This window comes from Carya illinoinensis, chromosome 13 (genome assembly GCF_018687715.1).
Source record: "Carya illinoinensis cultivar Pawnee chromosome 13, C.illinoinensisPawnee_v1, whole genome shotgun sequence".
NCBI lineage: Eukaryota > Viridiplantae > Streptophyta > Magnoliopsida > Fagales > Juglandaceae > Carya > Carya illinoinensis.
In genome coordinates, this window is record NC_056764.1 from 29,014,724 (window position 1) to 29,025,929 (window position 11,206).

Below are 11,206 nucleotides of genomic sequence, written 5' to 3' on the forward strand. Positions count from 1 at the left end.
TGGGAAGTAGAATCCATAAAGGAGTGACATCACAACAAACAAAACTCGTTAGCAGCGACTGCCTCTGACAATATGTTACACGATTCGTTAAATCAACACGAACACGATATGATAATAGCGGATTAGGATTTAACCTTAATGGATTCGGGCCAAAACGGATTGACCCGTTAAGACACGATTGCTTAACAGATTAATCCGTTTTGACCCGTTATGACACGTTAAGAAAATTAAAATTACAATTATACCCTTATATTTAAAAATAAAATTATTAGAATTTCAATTTCGATATTTTTATTATTTGGATTGTAATTTTGGACTTATACTTAGTTTTATAATTTTTATAGATGTTGTAATTTTAACATTTATGTAAAATTATGTTAAATTTAATCAGGTTAAAAAAGTTAATTTCAGGCCTATTCAATCCATTTATATAAATAGTTTAAAATGAGTTGTATTATGTCTTATTAACCTATTTCGTAATATTTTCTTAATTTATTTGTTTACTTATAAAAAAAACATATTTCATAATATTTATTAATGGGTCAAAACGGGTTGACACGACATGACCTGTTATGTTAATGGGTCGTATTAGGGTTTGAGATTTTGACATGATAAGCTTAACGGGTCGGGTTAGGATTGACCTATATGACCCGTTAACACGATTTGACACGATACGAATACGATCCGTTAACACGATTTCACACCCCTACCTCACAGCGCTGATCTGGAGAGAGAGTTCAAAATTCTTTTGGAAAAATCTCACCGTCGATATTTTTGCTGTGTTTATTTGCTTCTCTGGCTTGAGTTTCTTTCTGTAAGACTCTACATCTTCACCTTCTTTCTAACTTACACCCTTTGTTTTGTGGAATAGTTGATTGCTGATTTAGTACTTTGAATTGCAGGGTTGTTTGAAAAGGATTCTTTTGATCTTTTGTATCTACGTTGGGAGTCATACAACTTGAGGTAAGAGACCATCTCCTCCAACTTTACTATCTCCATCACTTTCCCTTTTCTGAAGAATATCTTCCTGTAGTAAGCAAACCGAAGCCATTTAAATTTAACCCTTTTTATTTTTATCTGATCGTGGCCAACGAGAAGGGGATGGAGATAATAGTCAAATAGTCAAATAATTTAATAGTTCTTCAGGTGCATGAAGAACTGAGTTCAGATTCCCCTTGGAAATTTGTAAACTCCTCAAAAAGTCTTGAAGAATAGCTTCATGGATGCTTTCCGTGACAAGAAAATCCAACATCAGCCTTCTATTATATGGTAAACTAGATCCACTCATATAGAATTAAAGCCCTATTAAATTCAAATCATTAATATCAAAATTAATAACAAAGAGTTGTCGATTATAAGCAGTAAGCACCGTTAGATGGATCAGAGGGCTAGAAGGTAATTGCCCTGGGTGGGAAGGTAGGAACACTATGCCATTTTCCTACCATCACTTTTAGTTCACATACTCTGGTCATATTATATCATCTTAGGTCACATTGAAAGTGTTTATTTTATTTTTGTATAAATTTACTTATCCAAAAAAATATATTTTTGTATAAATCACTTAGGTGCGGCTTGGATAGTGAGTTAAAATGAGACGAATTGAGATAAAAATTAAAATATAAAAATTGAATAAAATATTATTAGAATAGTATTATTCATTTTGATATTTAAAAAAATTGAATTATTTATTATATTTTGTATGAGAACTTTATAAAATTATAATAATTAGATGAAATACTTCTTATATCCGAACGAGGTAGTTAAATGTATAAGAGGAATTGTGTTATTAAATAGATAAGCTTTGGTTAATTTAAGAAAAAATGCTATATGCAATCGTTTTACATAGTTGGGTCCCACTTTCTCCCTTTCTTCCTTCCTCTCTCTCTTCCATTCTCTTTCTCATCATATGGCCTTTTCTTTCTCTCACACCTCTCACTGAATGCACTCCCACTTTCTCTCCAGAGTTTTTAGTTTTTTGTGTTTTGTGCTGGGAATGAAGCACTCAAGCAACCAAGGAACCCGATCTTGAGGGAGACGCATTCCACATATCATTTTATTTGTTGATCTTGCAATGGGTCCTCTAATGTTAGTCAAATCCTTGCCGTGGCTTGTTAGAAATGAAATAGTTGACGATTATGATGATGAGAAAAAAAGAAACTCATCTTATAGTTGTTAATTATTTCTCATTACTGGTCTCTTTTACTTGCTAACCACTTAATTATTCTATTATTTTATAATTATTTTTAAAAAAAAATACTATTCATCATATCGTAGCTATTAGTTTTTAACTTTCTTACCTCCCCAATTAATTTTAATGTTTGTTAAAATATGGATACAAGTGTGATTCATTGGATGGGACCAACTGACTCCTTTTATAATCATTTTACGTATTACGATGTAAGCATCTTTCTGATCTTCCCATGTGACCAGAGACTGGCAGAGAGTGGATCGATGATTAAAATCAACGTCCATTCGTCAATGGTATAAGTATTATTGCATTTAAGATTCTTTGTGATGAATACTTAAAAAACTAATGCATAAATGTTAAATAATTATTCCTGCACGTTGCACACAGAATTAGATTTGACTTGACCTACCCTAATCTAATGGTGCTTAAAGGATTTTTAAGCACCGTTAGTCGGATCGGAGGGCTAGTACTTAGTAGTGAAAACTGTAAAGGGTAGGAAGAAAAATATAATACATAAAGGGGTGGCAGGACAACAGCCAAAACCACATGAAGAGAAAAGAGAACATTATTAATTTTGCATTCAAGGAGGCCACGATAATTATCTCACCGTCGATATTTTTGCTGTGTTTATTTTGGCTTGAGTTTCTCTCTGTAAGACTCTACATCTGCACCTTCTTTCTAACTTAATCTCACCCTTTGTTTTGTGGAATAGTTGATTGCTGATTTAGTACTTTGAATTGCAGGGTTGTTTGAAAAGGATTCTTTTGATTTTTGGTATCTACGTTTGGAGTCGTACAACTTGAGGTAAGAGACCATCTCCTCCAACTTTACTTCTTTATATCTGTTTCCCTTTTCTGAAGAATACCTTCCTGCAATAATAAGCAAACCGAAGCCATTTAAATTTAACCCTTTTATTTTTATTTAATCGTGGCCAACCAACTGCCTGGAATAACCCTTATAAGAGAAAGGGATGGAAATCCAATATTTCAACCACGAGCATCCCTTAGTATTTATAGAAGGTGTTGGCGAGAATGAAGTAATTGTTTGCAGAGGGTGTGACGAACCCATCTTGGATGCCGCCTACAAATGCTCTCAATACTGTAGCTTTTTCCTTCATAAATCTTGTACTGAACTGCAACGAGAGATACAAAACCCCGTACACCCAAACCACCCTCTCGTTCTCATCGCATTGGAGAGAAGACGTTGTGATTGCTGCCGTAAGTCTTCCAAAAGATGCTTCGTTTACCATTGCAAGGAGTGCGGTTTCGACCTTGACATCAAATGCGCTTCCAACTTGCAATCCAGAACTGCCGAGGACGGTCATCGACACGTATTCACTCCTATCTTGAAGCATATTCAATTCACTTGTGATATCTGTGGTGAAGATCGCAAAGACTGCGCCCGTGTATGTACCATCTGTCAACTCTTGGTTGATGGATTCTGTGCTCAATTAGCATGCACCGTTGAAATTGCAGCACACAAAGATCACTTCCTCACTCTTATATATTCTCTTCATCATCAAGTCAAGGAACAAGATGATCAAATACTCTGCCAACTCTGTTATAAAACGGTCAACACGAAGTATGGGGCTTATTATTGTAAAATATGTGATTTCGTTGCCCACTTGAAATGTGCAAAAAGGAATTCGCTTCAGCAATTTGACAACTTAGACGCGAGTGTATATCCCCAGTACTTGTCTATGGATTCGGTTGATTTTGCAACTAATGTTATCAAAGAGATCAGCCTAGAAGAAGATGAAGGGACTCAGGATATTCTCGCAGAACACCCCTTTGTGGGGAGACATAACTTCATCCTTACTGATAAGAAACTCGAGGATGACAAGTTGTGTGCGGTGTGTATGCAATTAATCTTGGGCTCATTTTACAGTTGTGCTACATGTAGTGGAAAATGCAACATATTCATCCATGATAGATGTCGTAATCTACCCATAAAGAAGCAACACTTACTTCACCTGCACCCGCTCACTCTCTCGTTGGGTAACAGATACATTGGTGGGACGTTCCATTGTAGAGTTTGTCAGCATCTTCGCCACGGCTTCCGGTACAGGTGTGATGAGTGTAACTATGATCTTAACATTCATTGCTCTTCGATTCCCAACATCGTTAAACATGAAGGTCATCAACACTCCCTTCGCCTTGCTATAAGGCCTTTGGATGAAATATGCAATGGTTGCGATAGTCGGATGAATACCAGAGGTAAATTTGTATGCATCGAACCTGAATGCAATTTTGCCTTGGGTTTTGAATGTGCAATTCTCCCGCTCGTGGTGAAGTATGAATATGACAGACATGGTCTTCTCAAACTTACTTACAGTGTAGAAGACGATTCTGGAGAATATTATTGTTTTATTTGCGAGAAAGAAAGAAATCCAAAGCAATGGTTTTACTATTGTGGAGAATGTGATTTTGTTGCTCATCCCAAATGTATTATTGGGAAGTATCCATACATTAAATATGGATCTACTTTTAGATTCCATCCTCACCAACATCTCCTCACTTTTGTTCGGAAGATGCAATTCTCCCTTCCGTGCGACAGTTGCAACGAACCTTTTGAAGGTCTAGGCATAGAATGTAAGCAGTGCGAGTTTATTGTTTATCCGAGTATGAGGTGTGACGGAAAATACTCGATCTGAAAGAATCAAAAAAGTGACTATTAATTAGCTAGTGATATTAATTGTAAAATAGAGTGACTAGCTAGCTATATATAGCTGTATAATGTATTTATAAGCTGTACGTGGCTAATTGATTTGGATTGATGTTTTTATTTTCCATGTATTGAATAAATATCGGTAGTTCCATAGGATCGGTTTCCAAGGCTTTTGTTATTATATATAATTTGTCGTTATCTCTAAAACACTAGCTAGTTCATATTCCTGGCATTTTAGCATTTATTAATTAAATTTGATATATAGATGATTATATATGAATCGAAAATAATAAAAATAGTAAAGTGTTTATAGATGATCAGTTGCTCATGCCAAAACAAATTAGTAGCAATTATTAAGCTAATAATTATTTTTGAGTCTAATCAACCACATCATCAATCAAAAGGAATTAGGTGATAGAATATATAATATATAATTGAAATAACTAAATTGGGGTAAATGATTATTAATTAATTAACATATATGCATGCATGGTATCACTTGATCAATATTTATAAGAAAATTTTATCTAATTTCGAACGAGTACTGCAGCTATTCTAAAATTAAGCTTTACACCTTCAATCATAAATTATTGCCACTTAATCAGGATTTTACTATTTTTCAAAAAACGTAAAATGTTTTGCTCATTGTGACTTAATTAGGAAGTCATTTATGTATAATAAATAGCCCACGACATATATTTACTAAACAGTCCATAATTGCCACATTTTCAATTATTTCTTAAATTTAGGGTGTAATAAAAATTGTTCATGAGATTTTTATAAAGTCAAATCACTTGATGTGCTTTTTATTTATGATATATTTGAATAATGAGATGAAATAAAAATTTTATAAATAGTAATAAAATGATTTCGAATAGTAATAAAATATTTTGAGTAAGATGTTTTATTGAATTTTTATTAAATAAAAGGAAAAAAGTTTAATTAAATTATTATAAAGTTAAAAAATTATTTAAATATTATTTTTGTTTTGAAATCTAAAAAGATTATATTGTTTTTTTATGTTTTGTTTAAAATTTTAAAAAAGTTGTAATGATTAAATAAAAAAATTAAATAATTAAAATTAAAAAATATTTTAAAATGAGATGAGATGAGATGAGTTTGTTTTCATTTTTCAAACATCGCCTCGGTCTTTTCCCTTAGGTGTGATTATTTGTTGAGAGAAACAAGTTCACGTGTTTAATTTTCATTTGCTTGCAATGCTTTTGTTTATTTTTGGTTAATTGGGCTAATAAAATCTCATGATCAAGTGCGAGCAAAGGGAGTAGTTCATACAAAGTACAATAGTTGCAAGAAGAGGTGGGCTCATTGGTCTCATTGGTCTTGGGTTTAAAAGTCGTCAAATTTTGATAAGAAAAAAGCTACTATCCCTCTCATTTTTTATTGCTCCATTTGACCATTCGGCTAAAACAAAAAATTATTTTTTTATTTAATAATTAAGAAAATAATTAAGAAAATAATTTTTAATATCTTTTAAAAATATTTATATATCTTAAAAAATGTGAAAAAAATTAAAAAATAAAAATATTTAAATAGGTTAACAGTCAAATGGAGCGGTGCTACTCAGACGGCAGAGTAGCACCGCTCTTTTGATAATAATAAATAAAGAACTTTTCTATTTGTTATCTACATACATTATATATTAGATTTATTTTTAATTTTTTCATTCTTTTTAGCTTTATTCTTTTTAAATGAATTGAATTCTTCTACTCACCATCTACACATCACATATTTGATAAAAAAAAAAAATTAAAAATTAAAAAATCATGTGGTGTATGATGTGAGAATGATAAATAGAATTTTTCATAAATAAAATATAATTAACTCACAACTTCATTACAATTATATATTAAACAAATAGTAATTTTAATAAACATGCATTAAATAAAAATAAAACTCTCAAACTATTCAGATCAACAACATGAAAATCTTGTTATAAAAAGAAGAAATTCCAATTAATTCAGGAAATCGAAATGCATATTCAAACAAATTAAGATCATCAAAGTATGTCAAGAAGCTGAGTAAAATCCCATTTTAAAATCATAACAAACATAATCTTTTCAGAAAAGGAAAATTATAATATTCTGAATTGCATATGCGGATGGGAAAACAATTTATTTATATCCCAAAATCAAACATCCCACAAAGAACTGTCTTGTATGGGAATGAAATACCCGTAATTAAACTTACGACCAAATTAATATGATATGCCTGATATGGCCCAAATTATGGAAGATTCTTACATTCTTGCATGCCCAGGCCGGTGCTCTTCACGTTGTCAAAGAGCTCCATTATTTCCAGCTTCGAATTTGGCAGTTCTATACCAATATCTGATCTAATAATCCTCCTGCTTCGCTTAGTAACATTCTTGCCGGAAATTTTTGTTTATTGAAATTCCTAATGCGAAAGGGTCTAAATGCCATTCACAGTTGTGTGATGCAGTTGGAATAATAAATATATATACATATGGAAGAAAATCTGAGATGTATTTTATTTTAAACTGAGTTGATGCTGTTGATCATGCACTTGGGCTCTGTTTTCGAAACTTACGGCCACTTAACAAGAAAATGACACTTTCTAAAAACAGGAAGAAAATGACAGCCTAATTAATGAATTTTTATAGCCACCCTAGCTAAGATTAAATACATACCACCAACCATAACCAACACTGTTCAGTAGTAGTTATCACGCCAACTTCATTAATGACCAATATCATTAAAAAAATTCTTCAACAAAGAATAATTTATATTTAAGATAGATCAAATTTACTGCAAACTCAAAAAAAAAAAAAAAAAATAATAATAATAATAAAAAAAAAAAAAAATCAAACTTGTTCTCTGCATTTGTGACATTGCATACACTCTTATGAATAATAAAGCTAATCATCAAAATTTTGAGAAAGGAAGAGAGAAAAATGAGCAAAACTCATTTGTTTGTTACTACTTGTAGTCAGCCCAAGCGATTTGCAAACTTTGTGAAGTTTTGGGTGAATCCATGTCTTCTTATCACCAAGTTCTGCTTCAATCTCTTATGAAAGAAGTTCCTGGTTGATTATGGGAGGTATGAAAATTTATACATTAGCTTTAATAAAGACAATGAACAAAATCAAAGTGAAAATAGTCCATGTGTTATACTGTATATTTCCGACAAATATCTCAAAAGAAGAAAAAATGGCATATGAATTAGTGTTTAATGGTGGTCAATCTTTGATATGTACTTAATGATATTATGATGGTGTTATACTTTTTTCCTATTTCATATTAGCCTACTTTGCTAGTACTGAGATCCAATGCGTTTATATGACGGGAAGGATGCTGTATTATATGCATTAGGTTCTCTCTCTGCATCTTGCCATGAAGCAATTTCCGCCGGAGACCCTGCCAGCCCTAATGCCATTTTGAGTTTGGTATCTTCGTCATGCACAAAAAAAGCGAAAAATTACCGTGAAGCAGCTTTCACCTGTCTTGAACAGGTTATCATGTTGTAATTGTTGTTGTATTATATTCGTAAATGTTTCCTTTTTGTTGAACAGGTTATCATGTTGAACAGGTTATCATGTTGAACAGCTTTGCTACATACAGTCGCCACACGCAGTCGGCGTGCAGTCGGCTGTACGGAATGAATAAAAAAAAATTATAAAAAATTTTTTTTATATTCAAGGGGACCTACATGAATTATAAAAAGTTATAAAAATTTTTTTTTTTTTTCATGTAGGTCTCGTATTAATTTTTTTTTTACAGCCGACTGCACGCCGACTGCATCTCCCGACTGCAAAAAGTATTTCTCAATTTATTATCATTTTCACTTCCCATCGTATATCATACCGAATCTAGTTTAAAGAAATTCTTGTTCCCTACCTGTAGTTTTTTGAGGTTAATGTTCTCTATATACAGTTTGACCTTCTTCCATTTCTTCCTATCCTGGATACATGAAACGATGTACTGAAATATTATTTCATGAGTTACTGAACAATTGGCTTTTCTTACAACTATAACCTAGGCTTTTGTGATATTGTAGCACAGTGATTGATGAAGAAACTACTTTTTTGAGTTCCTATCTTATTTTTTCAGTTGAGACTGAGCTTGTTTATTTTTTAATGGCGAAGATGAACAAGTTCACCTTCCCATATTTGTTGGCAGGTTATAAAAGCCTTTAGTCTTCCAGAGTTCTTGAATATGGTCTTTCCTCTGTTATTCGATATGAGCAGTTTGGCTGTTGTCAGAAAGGCTGGGCAAGCAACTTTGGCAAGTGATGCTGCTAAAACAGGTTTGTCACATTAATACTATTTTTTTTTTTTTTCATTCAGATCCTAGAATTTTCATTGCCGTTTTCAGTTTTGTTGATTCATGTTAAGTGAGCTGGGTATTGACATGGGTGATTTGATCGTTAAATAAATTTAGAATATTACTTCCACCTTATGCATATCCAAAACATGATTTTCATTTAACGGCATGAAGCATTTTCATCTCTCAAGCTAGTTTTGATATTAGCGGCTTCCAGATAATCTAAAAGGTGAAATTAAGAACATTTGCTTGGTCATGGTTCCGTCAGATTTTGATATACATCAAGGGGCTCATACTGCCTAACCAAGAGCAAAAAAAGTTCTATTCTCGTCAGTTGCGGTTCTATCTTAATTTCCTTTGCATTCCCTCTTGAATGATTTTATTGTTTATGCCTAACCAGGAGACATTGAGTTTCTCTCAACAGCTTTTCCTTCAGAGGTTTGTTGATGTGACCATTGGCTTCTGGAAGTGTTAATGAGATGAGATGAAATCATCATTAGCCACAAGTTTCTAAAGATAAGAACAGGGTTCTAAGATTTATCTAAAGGTTTGCTTGTTTGTTGTATACATATGGACCCGGGTGGTTTTAAATGGCTTCAGTAGTTTTGCTTCCTGATTGGATTAAATTCTCATGTTTGCGCCAGAGTAAAAATAACTGTGGGTGTATTCTCACTTTAATTATTAACCTAATAAATATCTCTTTAATCCCAAGTGCTAGGTAAAAGAGAAGAGATGAATAATAATAGGAAAAACATGATTGAATTTAACAACTTTATGGGCGTCTTTTACATTGAATTTAACAACTCTATGGGCATCTTTTACACATTGCCAACTACTCTAAAATGGAATTCATTTTTACCTGCCATGGAAGAAATAGAAAATTTGGGCGCTACCCGAGCCAGATCAGGGGTTGATTACATAGCCATCCTTTTCATTTTGGGGTACTTAAAAAGTACTGCCATGGCTTAAGTGCTTTATAGGATTTTCGTGTATATTATTCATCAAATTACTTTTCTCCCATACTGTCATGTTAAAAATGTTAAAATGCTCCTTTTTTCTTTAAATTTTTTAAAGTCAGGCCTTTATGTTGTCTTTGGAAATTTAAGTTAGGCAGAAAGGGATGAGAAGTACAGGAAAGAAATGATTGGAATAAAAGCTTTTTTGCTCTTGGGCTATTGGTGTGCCTATGAAAGAAACGATTATTGCTATGCCTATGAAGGGATGAGAAGCATAGGAAAGAAATGATCAGAATAGAATTTTGTTTGCTCTTGGGCTATTAGTATGCCTATGAAAGAAATGATTAATGGATGAGCAAAAAGCGGGATGCAGAAGGTAGAAAGCTAGTGATGCAGCTGGAGAGGTGTACTAAAGAGTCTTTCTTTTCCTTTGGGATTAACTTTGGAAAATTGGCAATTGGAATAGTTTACAATCGTACTTCTGCTGATTCTCCCTACGCAACAAGTGAAAATTGTGCCGTGGAAAGTTCTTGGTTATTTTTCTTCCCTATATCTTAATTCTCTTGATTCTTCCAAACATGAAGCTTTATAGTTTCTCTCCAGTTTTCTTCTTTCTGCTTTTCTCAATTAAAACAAAGCAATTAGTTACCCAGGACTATACAATGTGCATCTCTAGGTTATGTCTTTTTTTAGATCATTTCTTACTAGTTTCTTCTTATGAGGTCCTTAGATTGACTTTGCCTCGCAATGCCCTGATCCACCTTGCAGTTTTCTTTTCTGTTGGTATGGAGGCAATGAAGATATGTCATGTACCATTATTTGTATTTTTTTTTCTCTGTGGTAATTCCTGATCTTGTGATGCAACTCATTCATATACTTCCTTTATGGCACTCAGTGGGATGTATCGTACTTGGAATTTTCTGAGGCCTTGAGTAGTTGGTCTTGCCACTCTCCTACACTTTTCCTCCAGCCACAAAATATCTCCTCCCGTGGCTATCATCCACGTGACAAAAGCAGTCTAAACCTTGACTGTTGTTTCTCCCCTGCTATCATGCCAATTGCCAATTTTTTGTTTTTGTTTCTTTAAATCAGTA

The 11,206-nt window shown here is 33.0% G+C and overlaps 1 protein-coding gene across 4 annotated transcripts; it reads left to right on the top strand.

Annotated features, from left to right (window-relative positions):
* Nucleotides 1-706: 706 nt before the first annotated feature.
* LOC122291737 lies at nucleotides 707-4,977 on the top strand. Of its 4 annotated transcripts, none has more exons than XM_043099667.1 (3): nucleotides 707-814; nucleotides 903-963; nucleotides 2,932-4,977. In XM_043099667.1, exon 3 carries the CDS (start codon nucleotides 3,159-3,161, stop codon nucleotides 4,839-4,841), a length of 1,683 nt encoding a protein of 560 aa, XP_042955601.1. In that variant the 5' UTR covers nucleotides 707-814; nucleotides 903-963; nucleotides 2,932-3,158; the 3' UTR covers nucleotides 4,842-4,977. The 4 variants fall into 4 exon arrangements, with proteins under 4 accessions (XP_042955601.1, XP_042955603.1, XP_042955604.1 ...); XM_043099669.1 differs by lacking the exon at nucleotides 707-814 and having other exon boundaries at nucleotides 828-963; nucleotides 2,932-2,992; nucleotides 3,151-4,977; XM_043099670.1 differs by lacking the exons at nucleotides 707-814; nucleotides 903-963 and adding an exon at nucleotides 1,685-2,839 and having other exon boundaries at nucleotides 2,932-2,992; nucleotides 3,151-4,977.
* Nucleotides 4,978-11,206: the final 6,229 nt, after the last annotated feature.